Source organism: Battus philenor, unplaced genomic scaffold (assembly GCF_028537555.1).
Source record: "Battus philenor isolate CCGP_79_NKW_IND1 unplaced genomic scaffold, ilBatPhil1.0.hap1 SCAF_3, whole genome shotgun sequence".
NCBI lineage: Eukaryota > Metazoa > Arthropoda > Insecta > Lepidoptera > Papilionidae > Battus > Battus philenor.
In genome coordinates, this window is record NW_027181693.1 from 13,042,661 (window position 1) to 13,066,474 (window position 23,814).

Consider the following 23,814-nt stretch of genomic DNA (forward strand, 5'->3'; position numbering starts at 1 on the left):
TTAATTAGGAAAGTCAGCAATACATATTGACGATCTTCATGAATTATATTTTATAAAATGTAATTAATTCATGCACAGTTTTTAAAAAATAATCACGTGTAAATGCATCCACAAATAAAATTGAAACAATTTTATTTGTTATGTGCTGCATACTGTGTTTGCGCAATAAATGCATAAAAAAGTTATAGCAATGCGTTGATACTTAAAAAAATTCAAGTTAGTCGTGGATGAGAATATCAGTTCCAATATAAAATAAAAAAGTCTTTAGAAAACACTTTTTAACCTAGTGATCTCTAAAATAATTTTCTTTGATTTTTATCAAACTCATTTCAAATATTTTTTTCAATTTCTGTGCGTAATACACCAAAAAATTCTCATTATTCTTTTAAGTTTTATAATTTCGTTTTATATTTAACTATTATTTCTTATTACAACACTTAGTTTTACGTAACTTGCAAAAAAGAATTTCGAATTTATTTTGTTTTGAATTGACCGTAAAACGAAACGTCAATGTCATTTTAGCTAATGTTTTAACTTTTGTGTATTTTGTAAAATTTTAGAATGTTAGTCAGAAGAATTAATTTAACTCATTCTTACCGTTTATTTAATAAACTTGTAAATAAACAAAGTCCGACGTTATCAACATTATGTAAATGCAATAATATATCACAATATAGGTTATGATTTGTTTTATTTTTCAATTTTAAATTGTTAAAGTCTAACAAATTCTTTGCACTAGTTGCAAAAACATTTTTTTTAATTATATGGGTTTTTATTTTGTTGCTATGTTACAAAACTAAACGGTTATCCTTTTAACTATTAATTACTAATTAATTTTGAACCTCTCATCATTGAGCAATAAGCAATTGATTATATGTAATTTTGCAGGTGGTTCAAAACTGATGTTTCTCGTAATAATGAAAATGTTACAAACAGAAGTAGCATTATGGTTTCTGGAGGTATGGAAAAAAATTCCTCAAAGTTTCCTTTTCATGCACAACAATCATCACTTTCCTCGGAAGAACTTTTGGAGAAGATGTTTACTGTCTTATCAGCGGATATACATCAAAAGAGGAGGGTGTATAAAAATGATTTAATCAAAGTTATTAACAAAGTAAAGGAATTGAAATTTTCATCAAACAAGCAAGGGTTACTTTTAATTAAATGCTGTGGTGATTTACTTGTAGATGAAACCCCATCAACTAGAATGGATTTATTGGAACAAGTATGGTCTACATTGAAGTAAGATGTTCTATATTCACTCATTGTCAGTTAAACTGTGATGCTTGTGACTAATTTAAATTATTCAGATTAAATTTATTACTTATGGATTTGCACTTACCATACCAACTAGTGTACAACACTAATTTACTATAGGAAAATATTACTTAAGTACAACAGGGGTGAGCAACTTTTTAAATTAATGAGCCAATTTAAATTTTAAATTTATTTGGCAGGTAGCACATAAAGTAAACTAAAATTTCATCTATAATAGACATAACAACAAAAATTTAACACAAAAAGTTAAATATTTCCTGTACAAAATTAAAAATAATAAAATTTTATTTTTTTTTTGATTAGAAAAACTGCCAAGAAAGGAATAGAACAATGACTACTTAAAATTTTTAAAAAGCACTGGCTCTGTTTTTTGGATCTTGTATCAATGTCAGCCAGAATTGATGTAGTAGCTACACATACCCATTTCTTATTATGTATCACTCAGCCTTGATCAGTGATCTTTTTCATTAATTTCATGGTTGGAAATAGTTGTATGTAAACATTCTTCTAAATAGAAACTTTTTCTTTGCATTTTTTGTCAATAGCAAAAATTTTTCAGGGCTCACATAATTTTTTTTTTTTTTTTTACTGAAAATAGTAACATTATGTGAATGACTTACCATAAAAATTGTTTCGTTTTAGTGTGTACTATCATTTTATTATATCAATTTTATAATTATATAGTCATTGGACAAAGTCAATAAAATAAGTTAAATTTTAGAAATGCTTGGTCGCTTAAACATGTTTAATGAGTCACAAACAGCTCTCAGGCCATATGTTGGACATCCCTGTATTACAAGATATTATAAGAGATAGGATATAAAGATGCATGGTTTTAGTTATTTTTTGGCTACTCACTATCAAGCTAGTTACTTATTAATAAATTTACATAAGGATAGTTTTATTATATTTAGTTTTATGTTATTTCAGTTTTATGGAGCTATTGTATTTAATTGCAGACCACATACAGACTTTATGGTTGACCACTACAATGAGTTACTCCGGGTATACATAGCTAACAATAGGACATTGAATGTTAGTTCCTTTATCGGTCAGATGGGAAAAGCAAAACCTAATATATTTACTTATGAACTGCTTTTGGAAGCTCTTGGTGAGGTAAACACTATATATTACATAACTTAATGTAAATTAAGCAATTGTAATTTTAACTAATTGTTACTTGATATAAAAAAAACAAATTTGCATTTGTTATTAATTGCTTTTCCTTACATAGCTAGTGTGGTTAAGATCTGTGTGTATGACAATCTTTTGTGTTTGAATCTTTGATTGATTTTTTGTAACTGTTCACAAACAATAACCATCAAATTGTGAGGAAGCTGGCATGATAAAACAACAAATATCATCAATTCATATTAGGTCCATCTACAACCATAGGCTCTCTCTGAAAGGATGCATTTCATGCAGTAGTAGAAACATGACAAGTCTAAAACAATTAGATATTAATTTGTAGCTTGAGCAGCTACTTCTTAGCATTCTATGGATTCACCATGCTGGTGCTAGGTCCTTCATGGTGTAGGCAGATGGGCCCCTTGTGGTACTTGGGGTTGATGACCTCATATAGCAGGTTCAAGGAAGCCTTGTTCCTATGCAAGTGTATTCACCTTCATGAATCAAATATCACACACTACCTTACCAAAATTTTGAGAATATGTCAACCAATATATGCATGTTTGCATTGATAATTTAATTGAACTGTTACACTTAACTGCTTATAGTTTATAGTTCTCTTCTTATTCATATAAAAATCAATGTTTCATACCATTTATACATAGTATTTACTCCTTGTATAATTAATTACATGATTGATATTATAATGTACATGTCAAATATAGTTAAATTACATTTGAAAGAGTAATATTTGAGCTTTTTAGCTGATTCTTCTCTACAGATATTATTTGCAGATAGTTGTAGCTTACTACTTATGTTAAAGTAATTGATGATTCAAAAGTGGTCATGTAAATGCCTACTTGAATAAAGATATTTTAAATTTAAATAACCTAGATACATGTGAATAAATTGTAAATTTCAGGTTGGAGATATAAATCAGGCTACAGAAGTAATTTCTAATATGAAAGCTCGTGGTTTACCAGCTACTGAACATATTTTCTGTTCTCTGATTGTATGTCAAGGAAAATCGGGGTAAGCACCTTTTCTTTTAATTTTTATCTTATGGTGATTTTGAATTAATTATATGTAAATAATGCAGATTTCTGTCATTACATTTAATTCCTATTATAATCAATTAAATAATAGTGAAAGAAAAATGTTTCTGCTTTCGATTTCAGTAACCTAAACAACATTCAAGAGGTTTTAACAATGATGAAATCGTTAAAACTTAACTTAACAATCAATACATATACAGCAACAGTGAGAGCATATATATTTAACAAAAAAGATGAACTTGTCCTAAAAGAAATGCATAAAGCTCAACAAAGTGGATTACAATTTGATGAGACCCATATAATGAATATAGTCAAGACATTAGCGTCTGTTAGCTTGTATGAGCTTATTCCTAAGGTAACTATTCAGTTTTAAATTCTCTGGTGGATTTCAAAAGGTGTTGTAATTTAATAAAATTAGATGGACTTAATTGTTGGATATATTTTATATAACTTTTGGTTGAATTGAATGAAAAGTTGTCACAGTTACTGATGACTGTCGCGGCCTAAATAGAAAAGTCAGTGTCACGTGTGTACATTTACGCACAGTGTGTGTGTACATAAATATTATTTTTCACTGATCAGAAAGTATCATATAAAGTATAATGCCTCCATTGAAAGAAAAAAAATTTTGCTCACTTTTAAAAATAATCTATTATCAGTTTATTACAACAGGTCTGTTAAGTTAGGCTTGATAATTTTTTTTTATGAAAAATACTAGTAATTTATAAGTCTGTTCCTATTTCATTTTGGACCTACCGCTCAATCCATTGCCAACTAGGAGAAGATACGATATCATTTACAAACCCAGTAAATGATGTTTGGTCTCCTAAGACTTGATAAATATAACGATAAAATTCATTTCATTATTCAACATTGGACAACTTCTAACAGAACTTTTTGATAAAAAAATAACTTTTTAATCTATTTTTTTATTGAATATACTCTGCTTCGCAAGGTTATAGTTGTGGAGAAGAAACAGAAAGAAACTCCACAACAACACATCTTTTAATAATTTAACTGCACAGATTTATACATATACACTATTGAATTTAGCCTTAATGATGAAAGTGATAAAATGATGAAAATAGTCAAGCCACATCATTGTCACCAGTTCTAGTCATTAAAATATTCATTTAATGAAAAATACCTTCACCATAAATTTGCTTTTAAAATGCATTTTGGATTTTGTAAATTGTTAGTTAAATAATGTTATGCGAAATTACATAAAAAATCTAATTCCTTTTATTACAAATGATTTGCTTTGTAAACACTGTAACACACTTAAAACTTAGAATCCTACATAACCACAAATGCGCTAAGATGATACCACTTGATGTTTTGATAATTTAGAGCTGTAAATTGTAGCAATGTATGTATTTTAATTCACATTTATTTTATCATGCTTCGTTTTATTTTGTTTTGAATTCAGGTACTCAAATACCTCCCGGAAGATATTCTTAAAACCCCTTCAATAACACCATACATGCAAAGCGTTGCTACGTCATTGGTGTATCAAAATCACCCAATGGCAGCTCTTGAAATATACAAATGTCTCCCTATACCCTCATTCGGTCCTAAAGATGACCAAGGATTGCATGGAAGAAGCTTAGTTAGGGATTGTGTTAGGGCTTCTATGGTAAGTGACAAAAGCATACTTTGTTTTTCTCTTCCACCGTTGCACATAACTTATCCCCTTATATTCCAAATAAGAGCAATTGAAAGTAGTCTACAATCTTAACAAAATCGTCTGTCCGTCTACCTCACGGGTAGACGTCGTACAATGAACTTCTTGGTCCCTGGTCTCAACTCGTGAACCCTAAGGCCCCAGGGGCCATCTGCTATTATTTTACAAGTTTTTGTTTAGTATACTTCTTAAACGTATTACGTGATAATTCAAAGCGCAATAACACGGGGACTGTATTATAAAACTGTTACGAACCAAAAAAGATTTTGTCTTTTTATCTGTCATATATATATATATATATATATATATATATATATATATATATTTATATAGATATAAATATATCTGCATTATTTAACTTTTACAAATTCTAAATTCAAATATCTTTATTCAAGTAAGAATTTACATGCGCTCTAAATTATCGTCAATTATTTTAACATTATGTAGTACTACAACTGGCTCCAAACGGTTATTCGTTGAGAAGAACTAGCCAGAAACGCATCAGTTGCTCTTTTAAATGAAATTTCATAATTCTTTATGTGTACATTACAACAACCACCAAGTTCCCCATCTTTCGATTTAGTAAAAACTCTCAAATTCTATAACAAAATTGATTTAATAATTTTCTTTTAATTTTAGATTAAAAACTAAGAAACGGTAGGTCTAAAATATCTTGTGTTAATTTTTTTGTATATATATGCTTACATTCATATCCATGAAGGATTTGTAAACTTTTTGAATACGAAATTTAGACGTTGCGAGTTTATTTTTTTATCTTGAATTTATCATGGGTGTGTTACTATTTTTATATAAGATTTTAAATTAAATAAATAATTTTCTAGGGATCTAGCATAATCGGCCTTATTGCTCAAGAACTAATGTCATCGGGCCGAAACCCCATAGCTTTACAGAATGCTTGTGAAACAGCATTACGGCTTGGTAAAGTGCCATTAGCTCTGGATTTATTAACTAGAATGAAGCAGTTAGGTATGCCAATAAGACCTCATTACTTTTGGCCTATTTTACTTCATACATCAAAAACGTACGGAGAGAAAGGTAAGTGCTCTACATATTTTTAATTAATTTAAGAATTGCAATTGTTATAGTGCTATTTAAATTCACAATGGTTTTATCTATTTATTTATTTAAACACAAAACACATTTATTTTAACTTATGTTCTTATCAACTAAACTGTGGTATTGTTGAACTGTAAATTACAAACTTTTTTAATACCTTAAATAAAAAAAACCTGCGAATATAATTTGTCTTTAAACTTATTTTACTTTTGTAAATTCAATTAACAATTGAATTGCGAGAAACGACCGAGGTAAAGATGCGTTTATATGCTTGTTGTCTTTTGCACAGTGCGGATGAGTTTTGCTCTTGTCCTGTCAACTTTATGATTTTTGTGTTTTGGACTGATTTCAATTTTAGCTGTAATTTGCGTTTTTTAGCATTGGTTTTTGATTTATCTGTGGCTCGATGTTTTTTAAACAACGATAATAATTATATCAAAAAAACTCACTAACCACCTATTTTATTAAAACTATTTATGACCAATAAATATCAATTTAAATTTTGTTGTTACTGGTAAAACTTTAAAAAAGTACACAGTGTAAACACATCGTTACATATCTTTGCGGTTGCTAACACCCACTGCAGTGATCTATCTCTTTTACTTACCAAAGTACGAGAAAGATTTTGTTGTGCATAAACCACTTATGAATGTTTTCTTTTAGGTATAATGAATACGCTATCAACAATGATGATGATGGAAGTAAGGCCTGATTATGAGACAATTATGACGTATACACTTCCATATGTCAGTTTCACTTCACCACAGAATCTGATGAAGAAATTCCAAGATGCAGGTCTATCAGCTACCACGGTACTGACGCCTATGATGGAAACGCTTCTGAACACGGGTCAAGTTAGAGCAGCAAGCGAGATTTGTGAGTATATATAGTCATTCTTATTTTTAATTAAGACTACTTTTCGGATACCTTGTGAGTAGGTTTCTTGCTGGAGACTATTCTGACTGAGAAAACATCTAATTCCATACATCTTAGTGCTCGCCTCACTAATAAATGATGGTAAAGATAGTCCTGCGGTTCCCAAATACCGCAGAGACATAGATCAAAATAAATAGTACCGAAAAATAAAACAGGCCGGATAAACATGTAAAAATAGGAAGAAATGAAAATAAAACTAAAATAAGACTTGTAAACAAAATATGAAGATATAATTTAGAAATAATAAAATAAATTTAATCTCTTGCTGTGATAAAAATCTTTTATGTGATACCTACTAAGTAAAAAAACAACATTAAAAATTTAATGAAAGCAAAAGTAATAAACTGTCAGAAATACATAACATTGCCTGTGATAACTGAGGAGCGAGGCAAAGGAAGAGAGGCGATGCATGGAAGGAACATAGTTTGGAAAGGAATGAAAAGAGATCTTATGACGTATGATAGATGAGCATATCAATAAAAGATTACGTTGAAAGAATTATTACAAGTATAAAGCCATGTTTAAAATTACATAGGGGTGTACAAGAGGTTTCCAAAAAAAAATTACCTCAGTGTCAAATGAAGGTTTATGACGAATGTGTGTTACCAGTTGTGTCTTACAACATAGAAACTTGGGCTCTCACTATGACCCGCATTATCAAGCTCATAGTTTCTCAATGAGACATAAAGAGAGCTATGTTCGGGATTTCTTTGTAATATCAGAAATATCACGAATCAGAATTGAATCCGTAGACGAACAAAGGTAACGGAAGTAGCCTAGCGGATTGGCAATTTAAAGTGCAGCTTTAAGGTTCTAGAGACCATGTTCCGCTCACAAGGTGGACAGACTTCGGAGGATGCCGCAGGTCGCGCCCGGTCCTATTAAAAATCTATGTGAGAGGCTTTTGTCCAGCTGTGAACATCCTGTGGCTAATTAAAAGTACTTCCTCGTATAGCCAACGAAGTGAATAGGTTGACAAATTACTATCCAATTATGCAACATAAAATACTGTAGAGTTAAAACGTCTTAAATACGCCAGCGGTTGTCAACCTTTCATACGATGATATTACAAAAATCTTTAATTTAATTACTAGTTATTAGATTGTGACTATTTATAAATATTGTTTCAGGCGAGTTGTTTGAAGGAAAGGTTGACACGGAGATCTTACTGCGACCTCTTGTCAAAGGATACTTAATAAGCCTGGATGTGAAATCAACGATCCATATTCTAGAGGACGTAACTGCGAAGGCTATTGATAAGAACAAAGATTGGGTGGGCAGATTCCTTTGTGTTTTTATTAAACATAAAAAGGTGAAGGTGGATCTATCAGATTTTATGGCCATTATTCAGGTTTGTTCATGTTTAAGAATTTTTAGCTCTTTTGAATTTTAACATACTAACTTAGTTAACCTTATTGAATTAAAGCAAAAACCAATAGGCTTTTTGGAACTCCCAATAGGCATGCGGCTATTGGGAGTTACAAAATTGAATGATGATGAGAATTTAATTTTGCCCCTCTACTATTATTCATTCAATCCTTGCTTTTAATGAAGTAATTCAATATATGTAGCGTATTTTTAAAAACTGTTGACTGTAGGGTACCTACATATTTTGTAAACATCTGATTGTTGAAAAGTATTTACAAGAGAGAATTCTCGAACAATTCACACAGTGTTTGGATTTCTCAAGAAGTTACGCTGTTAGTTGGAAATAACAAAACATTGTCTTAGTATCGTGTATTTGCCGAAATAAATATAATAGTAGCACTATTATAATAATCCAGTTATTTAATTTATTGGGTTGTAAACTGTTCATCTTATAAATCACTACTTATTTTTTAAACTGTGCGTGCTCAAACGCGTGCTAACTATTTTTTGGCAGAAGCGAGTATTTTAGCTTTTAAATAACTCGTTATTCGACTAAAATACTAGCATAGTCCGAATTATTCTTTAAGCTTAATATTCAACACTTCATCTATGCCTTGTTTATTTTTTGGTAATTGTACTTCGATTTCATAATGCATCATTTCCTTAATCGTGTTTCGCTATGGTCATTAAAAATTACAGGCTTTAAAAGGAACGTCATTAAAGATATCAACCACAGCAGCAGACTATTGCATGACAAGACTGCCTGATACTTACGACGAGGCGACCGTTGAGAAGTTTAAAAGAACTCTCATTGATATCACGGATGAGAAGCTGGTGGATGACAATGATATGTTTGTTCAACAGATGCCGCATCCAGTAAGCATGTACCATTTTATATTAAATGTTTTACTGTGTATCAAAATTTCAATCCAATTAGGACGTTATTGATGAAATTATTAATGAAGAAAATGAACCCGTAGTTGTTGGACGTACTACGCTCCACTTTGTACGAACGAAACAGAGCACTCCTCGTATTCCGGTCTTCTTTTAATCTTTACGGCCGCATTTTTGGCCAGCTGATACGCCATTGCCCTCCAAACCCGCATGCGCTTTCACCCAGTGCAATCTTACGGTTCCCTTTCTCTCTTGCAGTTGTAGATGATTATATTTACCTGGCATAAACCGTCTATCTTGGTTAGTCCAATTTCGAGAAAGAGATCACTTGCCGAATCCAACTCGTATGGGCGGTATTCCTGAAGCTCCGAAATATCTCGTTAAAATTGCCTAAAAAGCAAGGTCTTTGACCAATATGTGTAGCCAGTGATGACATACAGATCTGCCAGATGGTACCTTACTATGTACCTGATAAAAGGCTTTAGGCTTCATTTAACATCTGATAGCCTAAAATGGCATCCCTCCTGCAGTTTATTTTACTTTAAAATTATTTTATATATTTTCAGAAAAATATGAACGAAGAGTCACTACGCGCTCATCTATGCGAGCTCGAAGCGAAAAACATGAACACACGTGGAGTTCTTCGCAAATTGCTGCTGCAGTATTGTAAAGAGAATAACTTGAAAGCGGCTTTGGAGATTGTCGACAAATGCCAGAAAGAAGGAGTAAGTTATTTGTTATATAAGTAGTTGAGTAACAATCCAAGCCGAGGTCCTCTCTGAGACCTTTCCGCCCAGACAGTATGGAGCATACGCTGAAGGTACTTATGCTTGGTGGAGTCTTAATCTGGTGAATTATGTAAAGACACGAGTCGAGGTTCCTGAACTGAGCCTTAGTGTTTTGATGTAGGCGTCTTCAGCCCTCTACCATTTTATTACCACAGGCATACCAAGAGGCAAGTTACCAATTTTAATGCACCGTACATGCTCAGTGTATATTGGTTTAAATCCTAGGATATGTTGACTTGCATTATTACTGAATAACTGTTAATAGTCTAGTGGATTAATTCTAGTAGCTGGTTACGGAATAGAATTTTTTTTATGTTGGTTTAACAAATGAAGGCTATAAAACTCGATAGATTTGGTCCATATGCTGACTGGATAAAATCATAATTTCCATACATTCTCTGGTTTCTGGCTTCCGTTTCTGGCCTCCGTTACTCCGGGTACAGTAATAATGTTATGTATTTGTTACTACATATTTAGGGTAATTTAATAAACGGACTAAGTAATCCAGTTCTCCCAGAAAATACAGATAAATAATAGTTAATTTTTAAATTCGCATTATTTTTAATAACCTGCATAAGAGGCAATATTACATTACAGGTATTTCTGTCTGCCGGTATGAAAGCGGCTATATTCGATCTTCACGTGAAACTAGGTGAATTGGAGTCGGCCGAGTTGGTACTCAATGATCTTAACAAAACATTCCCCAACTTCACACTCGACGAGTTCAAACTAATCGACTTCGCGACGTTGATGGTTTACAAGAACAAAATCAAACAAGCGTGCGAATTGATTAACGAACACTCAAAGAAAAAGTAAGAATTTACTCTATTTACACTATTTAAAGTCAAACTATTTTATTCGGATCGCTAGATGATTTGCGATTCTCTCTAGGGTTTTGAAATACGAGACACTGTAAAACACCATGTTTGTTGCCATTTCAGGACAAGATTAGATTAAATATTTTACTGGCTACTTTGTTGATCTTAAACTTAAAAAAAATGGTGCCTTCCTTCCGTATATTCCTTCTATCCACTACAAGTAAATATACTATTCATTAATTTGTTTACAATAAAGATATAATACTCAAGAAATGTACTTTGTACTGTATTCCCTAGAAGGATTTAATAATAGGTAAAGTGCATAATTTAACTCATTGGACTAAGCTAAAGATATTTACATATGTCTATAGGGTAACACATGGTGTGTTTTTGTACATATTTATGTTTAACCTGCGGTTTATCTGAAAAGACTACTGTGCTTTTTGTTATCCGAGAAGACGATCATAAAATTTTTAATTTATTATCAAATTTTAGATTTCAAAGAGTTTTGACTTTAAGCATTAAAATCTTTGAACCCCATAATAATCATCTGTCCCTTTCAACCTTATACTTTATTAAAAATATGGATGGAAAAGCATAAACGTCTTATGAGTTTATTATCATCTAAAAACTTCTATATGGTACTTTGCCTTTGTTTATAATTAAAAGTAAAATTATGATGTACAATTCTTTTTTTTTTCAGTCAATAGGCATAGGCCCAAAGATTGTCACAATGACTTGTGTCACAATGCTGCTTGCAGCGACTTCTCTTGACCATAATTATATCGTCGGTCCCTGTCTTGGAGGGCCTACCCATGATGCGTCTATCGGCTCGTGGTTGATCCTCTGATCTTTCTGTTCTAATGGCTATTCGTTGCAAGTGCGATGTGTTCCGCGTACTGTCACTTCAAACAAGCAATGTTTAGACTTACGACGGGGTCCTTGCTTCTTCTGCAGATCTTTTCATTTATAATTAGATCTAGTAGCAAAGCTCCGTGTATAGCCCTCTCGCTATCTGGGTGACCTTGAACCTTATATATATATTTATAAAACTGATTATTTTTTTACAGGCGCGTGGTGGGTGGCCGGAGTATATCAATGAACTGCTGGAGGCTGTTAGACGCGGTGGCGGCGCAGGGCACGGCGAAGGACACGCAGCGTATGTTCGAGCTTCTAACGAGCCTGCGGTACTGCAAGCCAACGAACACCATACTCGGTCCATTGATACGTGTGCATTTAAAAAAGTAATTTGATTGACCTGATTCCTATATTTATCATTAATTTATATTATTAGAATTATGTTATTCGGCATCGGCTAGTACAGCCTTTTTAACCCTTTCCACTCCACTGTCGAGTGATACTCGACATGGCGTAATACTTCTTTTTGCGAAAAATTTTAAAACAGGAAAGATTTTTGTTACTAAAATGAATGAAACATATTCTAGAATCGCAAGGTACCATAATTCAATTAAATTTTATCGAAGCTACATAATAGCCTTGGAGTGGAAAGAGTTAATAATTAATTTCCAAGAACAAGGCCATTGACCACGATGAAAGGTCATGCCTGATACATAAATATCAAATATTTTTTTAACTTTTTAACCTAGACTGTTTTGTCAGTGCATTCAGTTGAAAATACGAATACTGATAAATACGAATGCGGCAAATAATACGAATTACACAATTACTACCATTAAATCATTAGACACATGTTTCACTTCTCCACGGGGTATCCTCAGGAGCAACGCCACACCGATTAGTGCCACAGTGGTCACTCGGTGTTTGGCATTTATCAGCGGGCTGGCGGGCGGTGCACTTTATTGCACGACTACTGCTACTCAAGAGTTGTTATAATTAATACGTTAAATTTGTTTTTTACGTATAAATGTGATTAAAAATATTTATTCTTATTGTTACCAGTAATAATCTAGAAGTAGCTGTGCAAGAGTTTGAAAATCTAGCAAGTAAATATAGTAGCACTCCGATGAAGCATGAGCTACTCTGCAATATACTGACGGCTATGGGCGATGGTGGATCGGAAGACACGTTTATAGTCAACGAGAAACGCAACAGTGGTCTCAACAAACTGGTGCAGCGAATTCTTAGTGTCAATAAGAAGGTGCACGGGTCTGGTGATGTTCAGGTTTGTTCTATTACATTGTTTGCAGAAAACATGTCTAACCTATCAGCATTAAAACCTATGTGACCTAAAATTAAATTTTAAACTCTCCCTTTCTTAACCTTTCTTCGACACCCTTCTGGAAATATTGTTATAAAAGTTAGACCTCTCCAATAATAATCAATAATTATCTGAAATAGTGAATAATTTCTTTATTGTTCAGATGTCTATTTTTTTTATTGAGATATCTTTAATCGGTTTTCTTAGAATCTCTCGTCTCCTTGTGTCATCTCTTGTAAGGTCTTCCTCTCCACCTTTCTTAAGCGAACATATTTTTGAACGACCTCTAGATTAAATTCTCAATTTTCCAAATACCTTAGCTTAGTGTTTTCCAACGTCAGCTCCACGCCCCATAGGGGGGCAATTTAATAGTTAAGTGGGTATTTACAAAATGAACCCTACTACTTTAGTTTAATGCTTTCGCTTTAATATTAAAATTATGTACTTTATACAAAGGGACTTAACAATTTTAGAAAGTAATAGGGAAGGATGGGAAACACTGCCTTAAACAGTAAACGCCAGATACAGTACCTCTCGAGCAATCTTCTTCGCTATTACTATTGTCAGTGTTCTTTATACGAACTTTATTCGTAACATTTTTGCAATACTTCTGTCTACCTTCATTAATTTATCTATGTACCGCCCAAATGGTTAAATGGTAGAAAATGCGGAATTATGTTCAACGTTATTGTTTAAGATGTATAAATTTAAACTTTTTATCTCTAGTATAAAGTTTAATAAGATTGTTTATAAAGATCGAAATAAAAAAAGAGAAAAAAATTATCAATCTAAACAAGCTCGCTTCGCTTTGTGCATTTATTACTTTTGAAACTTGCTAATGTTGGATTTTTGTTGACAGTTAACCTTAATAGCAGCTTTAACGGAGGTTGGATACAAAAAAACACTTCGCAGGCTTTTACTGGACCCCACGGTAAAGTTCCATCCGGACGCTTTGCTGCGCCGCTGCGAAAGGTTCGCGGATGAAAAGAAAGTGGTGGCGCTGGAAATGATCGCAGATTGCATAAAAGATCTGCGTCTCTTTGATGTAGAAGAGATATATAACTTGATTTTAGACGTTTATCGTAAGTAATTTATAATGTATAAAAATATACCCAACAATAATTAATATTCACACCGTTACGTTATTATTCATGTTTATATATTTCCAAAATAACCGGCTGGAATCGACCTGTCCACTTTGTAGGCAACGTTCTGCTCTCTTCACTCCAGAATCTTAAGGCTTCTATCTTCACAAAATATACTTCTTATGATACCTCGAGAGAGACAGATTTAGATTAAGTCTACGCTAAGTTTCTAGATTTAATTTCAGTAATAGCAACAATAAAACTGATAATAATAGAAGATAAGTTGGACTTAATTCTGTATAAAAAAAAATCTTAATTCTAGCGACTATTTGTCCGTGCACGTTATGTGGTTTGGCCACTGTCCGATTAATTTCGTCTACGGATCTTATCAATTCTGATACTGTGGGAACTTATCAATAAGACGAGTCAACTAAAAACTGAGAGAATCTTAAGTTAATAAAGGATATTGTAGACATTTTGAACGGATTACTTTTTCTTTTAGCTCCCGCTATTGGGGATCTCTCATACCCTTTTCTTGTTTGGTACAGAGTTTTAATTCCTGTTTTATAAATTTTTTCATATCCATTTTTTATTTTTATTTTATGCTTTTATGCTCTTCTGTATTTAACATCTATCTTTCCTCTTCTTTCATTCTATAATTTTCTATTATTATTTTCCATACTGATTTCCGTTCATTCATCGCCTCACTTCCTTCGCCTCGTTCCTCATATATCCCAGAATAATGAAATTTGTATTTTGTTTCATGTTATTTATTACTATTCTCACAGATCACCATTTTTTTGTTTAGTTTTATTCACGTTTATTTCTAATTCTACCTCCTGTTTACTTGATGACTTGATCGGGTTAGTTTAGGAATCTTTATATTTTATATTATAAACATATTTTTTTTTCAGAACGTGATAATGATTGTCAAGAGGGACTAGCCCTGTGGTATAAGATGCAAGACGCCGACGTGACGCCGTCGCAGAAGTTTATACGGAATCTGTGTTCACTTTGTATTTCTAATAAAAGAGAAATACCTTCAGACTTAGAAATATTGCTCGATAAGCATAACAAAAAAGCAACTAGTACATAAATGATTGTATTGTAAAATTTTTGACTTGTAAATACAGTGTCTTAGTTTTGAATAGAAAATTTAATTTAATTGTAGTGATCTGTGATATTAAATTTTGTGTTGCAGTAGATAAAATGTTACTATATATGTGAATTTTAATTTATTTCCTTTTGTAGGCACTGGAATGAAGGATTTTAACTGCTCCCTTCCCACATCCACTCTGTAGACTGCCATCTTGTGATTGAAGGATTATTAATGTTAATTATTTGTCGGTAAACACAATTTAGATATACAATAAGATTAAGATCCGGAATTGTGCTTTATTTAATATGATCTGTGAAATATTTGTACACCTTTTCTGTACAAAAAAGTAAAATGAGGTATAATATACATACCTATATTCGGCAAGCACTTGTCAGAGTGGTCGTGATCACGCCCCAGTCAGTTCTGATGCCCTCGCTGTTTTATGCGTCGTCACGTAGCTCGATGTTGAGATGAGGAGGAGAATTTATTTATAGAGTATAATTAAAAGTAGTTTTAATGAGGAGTGCTTCCATAAGAACACTTGCCTTCCACTTTGCAACAACTGTTAAACCTTCCATTGAGACCTCATAACGATGACATGTCCAAAGAACCTGAGAAATTTTAGTACAGTCAACGATAACCGCTCATATATACATATATATTATATATGTGTATATATACATACACACATATAACTTATATATATATATATATATATATATATATATATATATATACTTATATATATCTTAACTTTTATAATCTTATACTTTGTAGAAGGTTCTTATGGAAAAAATCAATAAAAACCGCAGTCATTTGAAGAATTTCTGGAAATGTAGTCTAGAACTGCGCGTTTGGCAGTTGGCTATGAACTTTCACCAGTTTGACAAATCATCTCCATAAATTTAACTTCTTGTTTAACTGCGTCGGTCATTATTGTTAAATAAAGTGATCAAGTTACATTTTTCTAACGACACACCAATAACTATTTATATATTATATTTCATTACTCAATAACCGTATCGACAGCCAACAAAAATCGAATTTGAGGATAAATTGAAAAAGTGTTGTCACAATGAAATAAAATTAAACAATGCTTAAATTTAAATACATTCAAATTTAATGTAAAGTAAGAATTTGAAAAAAATATCAAGAAATAAAAGGCAAATTGTAATTTCCGAATTAACAGTTTATTGATTCGTAATTACACAATAATAAACACTTCACTATAAGTACGTTGCCTTTAAATCGATATATATATATATATATATATATATATATATATATATAAAAATATTTATATGGGTTAAAAACAATGTATTCTCTTTTGTTAATAGGATTTGACATTATCGAGATCTTCAATAATTTTCTTATTAAGGTTTGATAATTCTTCCAAAGCCTGCTTCTTGATTGGTTCGTAATCCGCTTTTAAAGTGATCGAAGCTATATCTTCTTCCAATACGGTCTTTCTATTTTCAAGATGTGCTACTTGATCTTCTAACGCATTAAGTTTTGCGTACATCTCATTTCCGTCTAGGACCGCCTGCGTATAAAAATGAATTATAATCGCAATATACAGGATGGGCCAAAATAGATTTAGAATATTTTCTCGGCTTCTTTACCTGAATTTTCTCGAGTTTATTAGCCGCTTCAATAACTGCACTCTCAGTAGGGGCTAATTTCTCTTTTAAAAGTTGTAGCTCACTTTGCAATGCTTTCTTCTGTTCCTCTCCTGCCAATTTAAAATAATTACTATATTAATTTATTACTCAATAAAATTAACTTTGCTAAAATATACATGCGCTTATACCATCTTCTCTCAGTCTTTCTAGGTCGGAAAGTGTCACAAGTTCTTCTTCCATTACTCGTGTTTTCTCAGGTAACATTTGTAATTCAGTAACTAAACGCTCTCTAGTTGCTTCAACCTGAAATTCAGATACCGGAATTAACTAGCTTTATCCAGGCTGTTTAGTTATAGCAAAAAGTTTTATAGCACACTTATTTCTAATCACTATTTACAAAGTGATCACTCTGAAATGGGTTACTTTAATTTATTTTTTCCAGTGGAATAAGACAGGTCAATAAGACAGACAGACAGTCAACAATGTCAAAAGGTAATAAGGTCTTACAGTACAAAGTCTGCAAGAATAGACAGTGAACAATAATTTATTTCAATATGTAGTAATCCGAACTGAAAATGTTTTTTATTACTATATTATTATTACGGAACTTTTTATTTCTGTTACCATTCATGTCGGGTTGTTTGTCAAATACTCTATCCATGAAGTATAAATATACTTCTTTAAAGCTTTTACACTTACTACTTATAGTTTTATGTCCTTTATAAACAGAGAAAGAACATCGGATACATATTTATCTGAAATTAGATAAGTAAATATGGAGGCGGTTCCAAAGAGTATTTTTTTTAAAAAATTTCAGTCTACTTAGGCTAACACAGGTGTAGTTTGCCGTCCTATTCGCCCTTTTTTATGTGTGATTGTTTCTAAACAAAAGTGTTTTCTATAGTTAGCTAACTCTTTAATTTAAAGCAAATATGGATTCAGTGATCTAATCTACGACTATGTATGTATATGTTTATAATAAAGCTATTACTTTTTTTAAATTCGCTTGGAATCTTTCATAATCCTTCATGAGTGTTTCTACAGTTTTTTTGCTTTCATCGTATACCATCGAATATCCTTCCCTTTTCTTTAATAAATCTATTTCACTCAAGTCCAAATCGATGTTAGAGCTGCTATGTTCTAGAGCAAACACAATATCTTTCTCTAACTGTTCTATCTTTTCTTTTTCCTTCGCGAGATTTTCTTCGTATGTGGACATGAACAAGTCCATAGTTTCCTCTCTTTTCTTCAATTCTCTGTATTTTTGGTGTCGTTCAGAATTACCCTCTTCTAGATCCTAAATAACACAAATAATTTAGTACACCGTTAATCCAAATTTTAAATAAGGAATTGTATTGTGTTGACCTGTTCAGCTTGTTCAATAAGTTCTTGGACTTTTTTAATCTGTTCTTTCAAATTTGCCGCATTACTATCTAATGAAGCAATTGCGGCGTTATCTTCTCGAACCTGTAATATATTTTTGAAATTATTATCACGGTTAGTATACTAGTGTATGTATATACGAGGATCAACTATATGAAAGTCCAATCCAAGACCGAGTCTCAAAAGTCGAAGTCAAGCGACGCATAAACATTGTTTTATAATATACGTTTGAGACGTTTTTTTGTTGTTTACCCTAATTTTTCTTATGTATAAATAGGGAGTAAAATTATTGTATCAACTCTTAACAATTACGATTTTACATTTATTACTTATTTTAATATCTTTGTGTATTTCATAGAATTGTACATGATTCAATGTAAACCAAATGAATGAATATCAAATATCATCGTCGTTTCTGCCCATAGATCCTTTCTACGAGGAATAGTCTTCCCCCAAAGATATTTATGGGAGGATATACCGTAATTTACACGCTTGGAAGGTGGTTGCTGCATATCTTCTGAAAACTTGTTTGTGACCAGTGACAATCCTATAAAACCCGGGAATCGAACTCGAGACTTATGTCTGACCTCTTACTTATAGTTCTTTACCGCAGGGCTACTAATATTCAAAAAAATATAACACCGGAGAAGAATGCTGGGAATATCATTTACTTCGATAGTTATCATCTCTTCAAGCTCATGATTAGAAAGCGTTTTTCGACAATGGTTTGTTTTTTTTTGTTTGGATCGGGCTGTCTCTGCTGCCCAAACGCTATTTGCAGATTCCGTGGGTTTGAGGTGACAAGGTGCATAAAGCGCCTTTAGACCTATTTTAAGTTAGCGAAACTCGAGGGTTACCGAAGGAGCTTCAGCTCGGGTCGCCACATATTACTATTACACCAGATTGGCGGTTTGATCTTAAATTATGAAGTAATATGACAACGTTATATGAAAGAAAGACTAAACATTACGGAATACGTAATAATTATGTAGAATGGCGTAAGGTCCAGAGGTCGTCTTGCGTAATGATGACTAGTTAAAGTGAAAGTCCTCGCGGATCGACGCCTAAAATTGTGCATAAAATGTCTTGGTGAAAGAGAAATGGCAGGAAACTTTTAAAAAAGACTGCTTTGCATTAAAGGTAATTTTTATTAAGGTGAAAGAAATAGTTTTTATTTATTTTTCGGAAATTAAATAATGTTTTTGAAAGTTTTAATGAAATTGGTGTAAGTTTACCTGCTGTAACAACTTCTCTCTCTCCTCCTGCGGATCCAGGCGGTTGTTTATTTCATTTTTGAGGCTATCACGCTTCTCTTCCGCCGCCGCTAAACGCCTATGTAATTCTAACAAGTGAACTTTTATCTAAAATGTTAATTAATGATAATTGAAAATGAATAGAATGAATATTACAAAAATGTGCAAGTATGCCATCGATAACAGCTTCATTAGTCTTGTGGAAAATGGACAAAATTCCGGAAAATCCATTTATTTTTATCGATAGCAATATGCTAATATATTTTTTTTTCAATTCGACATGCGTATATCCGCTCGTTTTTAATTGAAATGCACATAATATTTGTAAAGTAGTGCAAGGTGAAATTGTTTTGAATGTTCGTTTACCTGTGACATAGAAATTTCTCTATTGAATTCCTCTTTCTCCTTTGCGAGTTGGTCAATTTGTGTTCGGGCATGTTCTACTTCTTCTCTTAGTGTTGCAGCGGCTGCCTCCAGTTCATTGTATTGTTGCCTTTGTTCTGCTGACATTCCGGACAAAAGTTGGGATATTGTTGATTGCTCCTGCAGGAATTGTATAAAGTATTTATTTACATATAATACGTTTCTTCGAGTCGGTAGGGACGGTTGGGGAGATTGAGCTAAAAATAACCGCTGATGTTAACACTTTTGGTACCCAAAGATGATGATTATCCATTTACTGGTCTTTCTTTAACTAAATGTGGCAAAAAAAGAGAACTGGTAGTATTACAACAAGAAAAGGAGCATAAAGAGTATAGCATTCTTGCGACTTAGGCAGTGTGAGTTTTATTATTGCGTACTGCTGCTTTCTTTATTATCCGTGGTCATGTTCATCTTCATTTATCATTTTAGTCGCAGGACGTCTACCGCTAAAAATAGGCCATCGTATTATAGATTTCCAATAGAACCAGTAAGGAGCGCCCCGCATCCAAAGGTTTCCGTCGATCTTTACAGGATCATCTGTCTGTCTTGTTGGTGGATATTCTACGCTGCGCTTGTCCGTTGAACTCGAATCTAGAACCTTAAGTAACCTGTGGTCGAGTTATAAAAAAATATCATGAGACAGTGAGGTGTCTTATTTAAGAGTACTCGATATTAGAGTTCAGGAAAATCTCGTGTCCCAACTCACTGTTGGAAGTTAGAAAAAGCAAATTCGGAATAGACCGACACACCGGAGGTAAAATCAACGTTTAAAGAATTTTTTTTTGCATTTATATGACAATAAAATAAATCGCTCAATGTGTTGCTAAGCGCAAAACTCGTAAATGGTTCGAACAATTCGAGGAAGGTTTATCTGGTGGAAAAAAAAAAGAAAAATTGTTAAGAAAATAGTATTTCAACTTTTTTAATATCTTTCATTGACAACGGATGATATTAAAGAATTGTTTTTTTATTATTATTAAAACATTAAATCATTATCATTTACGATCGATTATTGATTTTTAAAAGTTCTACTTTTCTTATCAATTTTTACTAACACATTAAACTTTAAGAGAAATTTGGCTGTTTTCTTAATGCAACATAAATTATCTTTGCTCTTATTTAATTAATAATGCAATGTAAATACTAAGTTTTTACTTAAGTAAGTAAGCCAATCTACCTTCCAACTTCATTGTAATTGAGATTTCTTCTATTATTATCGCTCTTTGCGACAAAACCGCCTATTTTAACACTGTCGATAAATAGTTACAAGTGTTTCAGTGTTTAAAGAAAAAAAAACGAGTAATTTATTTATCTATATCAATAAATAAAGTTATCACTCTGAAAAACGTATCATTAATTATCGTTTTCTATTTGTCTACGACAGGTCATTGACTTTTGATACTACGAAATCTATTAAGGCTAGTAATAAATAGAATAGTCCGCAAATTTATCGCTTATATTAATATATTTTACCTTATCCATTTGTTCTCTTAGCTGTCTTAATTGGTTTTCCTTTCTCTGTTTCTCTACAAATACAAGTTCGACCTCTTCTTGCAATTTTCTATTACTGACTTCCAATTCTCTTGTTTGTTCTTCAACTGACTGTTTAGTGGTGTCTCCGTTGGCAATACGAATGGCTGTGTTATAATCGGCCAATCGTCCTTGTAGATCTAAAAACAAATATGTATTAATAAAAATATGAATAAATGATTAACTTATATCATTTAGTGAGGAGACGATCTTCAATTTGAATGATATGCTGTCCCATATCAGTGCAATACTACTTGGAGTTTCAACGATCTGTTATGATATAGTTCTATAACGTTAGTGATAAAAAAATGAATATAAAATGGATTAATATAACAACGTTTGAGATGTACTTAGCCTGAGTAGTTGTCTATTGAGGGTACCCGTATATATTCTCTATTTTTAGAGACTTAACCGGTAACCGGTACTATTGGGAATGGGCGTATGTCCAGTAGTGGGCGTCTTGTGAATTTTCATTTAAAAATAATTAAAAGGGTTTGTCCTAAAATTAAACTTATTTTTACCCGTCAGTTCTTGGGCTAGCTCTTTAACTCGCTTCTCGTAATGTTTCTTAGCAGACTTCTCTCTTTCACCAGATTCGACTTGTTCGCTTAGACGAGCAATTTCGGCTTTCATCTCACGAACTTTCACTTGCATCAGCTCCTCCCAGTACCGTTTGTCTTGCAGCTGCCTCGTCCGGAAACCTCTAGCTGTTCCCGTTCTCAGACCGGAGATGCCTTGTTGTGTGATTGGTCTATCAATCTGCAAACGTTTACACATTTCGTAATTACTATAGGTATCCGCTAAAAAAATAATAAAAATTTGATTTGTTACATGAAATATAGTTTTAGGGTCTGTTGTAGTTAAAAAAAACTTTCTTATTGTTCCGCTACTGTTGTAAAATGTAAAAAAATGATTGATTTACCATAGAAAACCCTGTCATAGCTGTGGGTTGCCGGCTAGCAGTAGGCGGAGCTGGCCCGAATCCAGCTGTAGAGACACGAGAAGCTGTGCTTCCACGATACGCAGATGTAGGCCGCATATTGCTGCTTCTAATTTGTAAGAATTAAACTTATGACACACAAAAACTTTGTGACTCATTCTCATGAATTACTTCCTACATTTAATTCTAATATCCAACATATTACATAGATACGTTGACAAGAATTTCAGCTTGCAACTTCAAATATTTCAAATTGGATTAATTTACTCTCTTTCTAGAAATGTCATCTTTGAAATATATTTAAGTATTTATTACTACTGGATGTCTCTGTAGCAAACACATTATAATGTTTTTGCATTTTGTTTGAAAGTACAAAAATTTCCAAATCTACCACCAAACACCTATCTCTAGGTTCCGTAAAGTTAGTAACAGTTGTATAGATTGTAGTTTTACAGTATACTCTTCTTTAATGCCTCTGAATTATCACGTAAAAAATTAAAAAGCTTATTAAGACAAAACATATACAAAAATACTATTACACTGATTTTTGTAGTAATGATTTTGAATATAAAATTGAAAACTACTTGTTCTTTATTGTTGAATCTGTTGTAGATCCTTTTCAAGACAGTTTTGGAACCATTGGAGCCATGTATTTTAAATTGAAGGAAACCGTTTTAGAGAAACAAATTTGATCCAAGTTTCTAACTTGGGTTCTACTAGTGCTTTCCTCATAAAGTACATGTTATCACTTTAATAATTCAAACTGGATAATGATATGAATAAATAAATAAGAAACGGTTTTAGGTGACAGGAAAAAGCTTCATGTTAGTACCCTGGTCTTCTGCAAAAGTTACTAACTACTCGTACATAAATGTAATATTTTGTAAAGGTTCACGATCACATGAAAACTTACGAGAGTGACAGATAACAAAAGCGGAAGACATCAAATACTTATGACTAGCTAAGAAACACGAACGAAAGTTAAAAGTAATATCAGTTTTAAAAATACATAATAATTTAAATTATATGTCAAATAGTAGTAGTATATATTTAGTTATAAATATTAAGAATTGGTTAACCCGGAAACTGCAGTTCCACTGTTAGTATATTCTCGGTAACCTCTCCTGGACACAGGCCTTGGGGCATCGGGCCGTCTACTCGCACTCGCTCTGTCCACGGCACTGCCTTCGAAAAAATCCATAACGATCGTTATATCTGATTATTTTACACGTACAAGGGGCTGGATTAATTAATTGAACTTATCGTCACGCGCA

General features: G+C 32.4%; 2 protein-coding genes across 3 annotated transcripts; one reads left to right on the forward strand and one right to left on the reverse strand.

Moving 5' to 3' along the window:
* The first annotated feature begins 560 nt into the window (after window positions 1-560).
* Window positions 561-15,465, forward strand: Lrpprc2 (Leucine-rich pentatricopeptide repeat containing 2). 2 transcript variants are annotated; one of them, XM_068770439.1, is made up of 16 exons: window positions 561-677; window positions 889-1,242; window positions 2,238-2,394; window positions 3,329-3,438; window positions 3,585-3,816; window positions 4,891-5,097; window positions 5,988-6,201; window positions 6,886-7,098; window positions 8,289-8,509; window positions 9,226-9,402; window positions 9,987-10,145; window positions 10,806-11,020; window positions 12,097-12,270; window positions 12,947-13,169; window positions 14,065-14,287; window positions 15,205-15,465. In XM_068770439.1, the coding sequence occupies exons 1-16, from the start codon at window positions 562-564 to the stop codon at window positions 15,384-15,386; spliced, it is 3,177 nt and encodes a 1,058-aa protein (XP_068626540.1). In that variant the 5' UTR covers window position 561; the 3' UTR covers window positions 15,387-15,465. The 2 variants fall into 2 exon arrangements, with proteins under 2 accessions (XP_068626540.1, XP_068626542.1); XM_068770441.1 differs by lacking the exon at window positions 2,238-2,394 and having other exon boundaries at window positions 889-1,225.
* A 1,235-nt stretch (window positions 15,466-16,700) lies between these two features.
* Window positions 16,701-22,639, reverse strand: LOC137927055 (intraflagellar transport protein 74 homolog). The gene is made up of 10 exons (XM_068770839.1): window positions 22,523-22,639; window positions 22,122-22,359; window positions 21,544-21,740; window positions 20,014-20,190; window positions 19,630-19,755; window positions 18,377-18,478; window positions 18,003-18,308; window positions 17,200-17,314; window positions 17,012-17,121; window positions 16,701-16,932 (listed from the first exon to the last, which is right to left on the reverse strand). The coding sequence occupies exons 1-10, from the start codon at window positions 22,637-22,639 to the stop codon at window positions 16,720-16,722; spliced, it is 1,701 nt and encodes a 566-aa protein (XP_068626940.1). The 3' UTR covers window positions 16,701-16,719.
* Window positions 22,640-23,814: the final 1,175 nt, after the last annotated feature.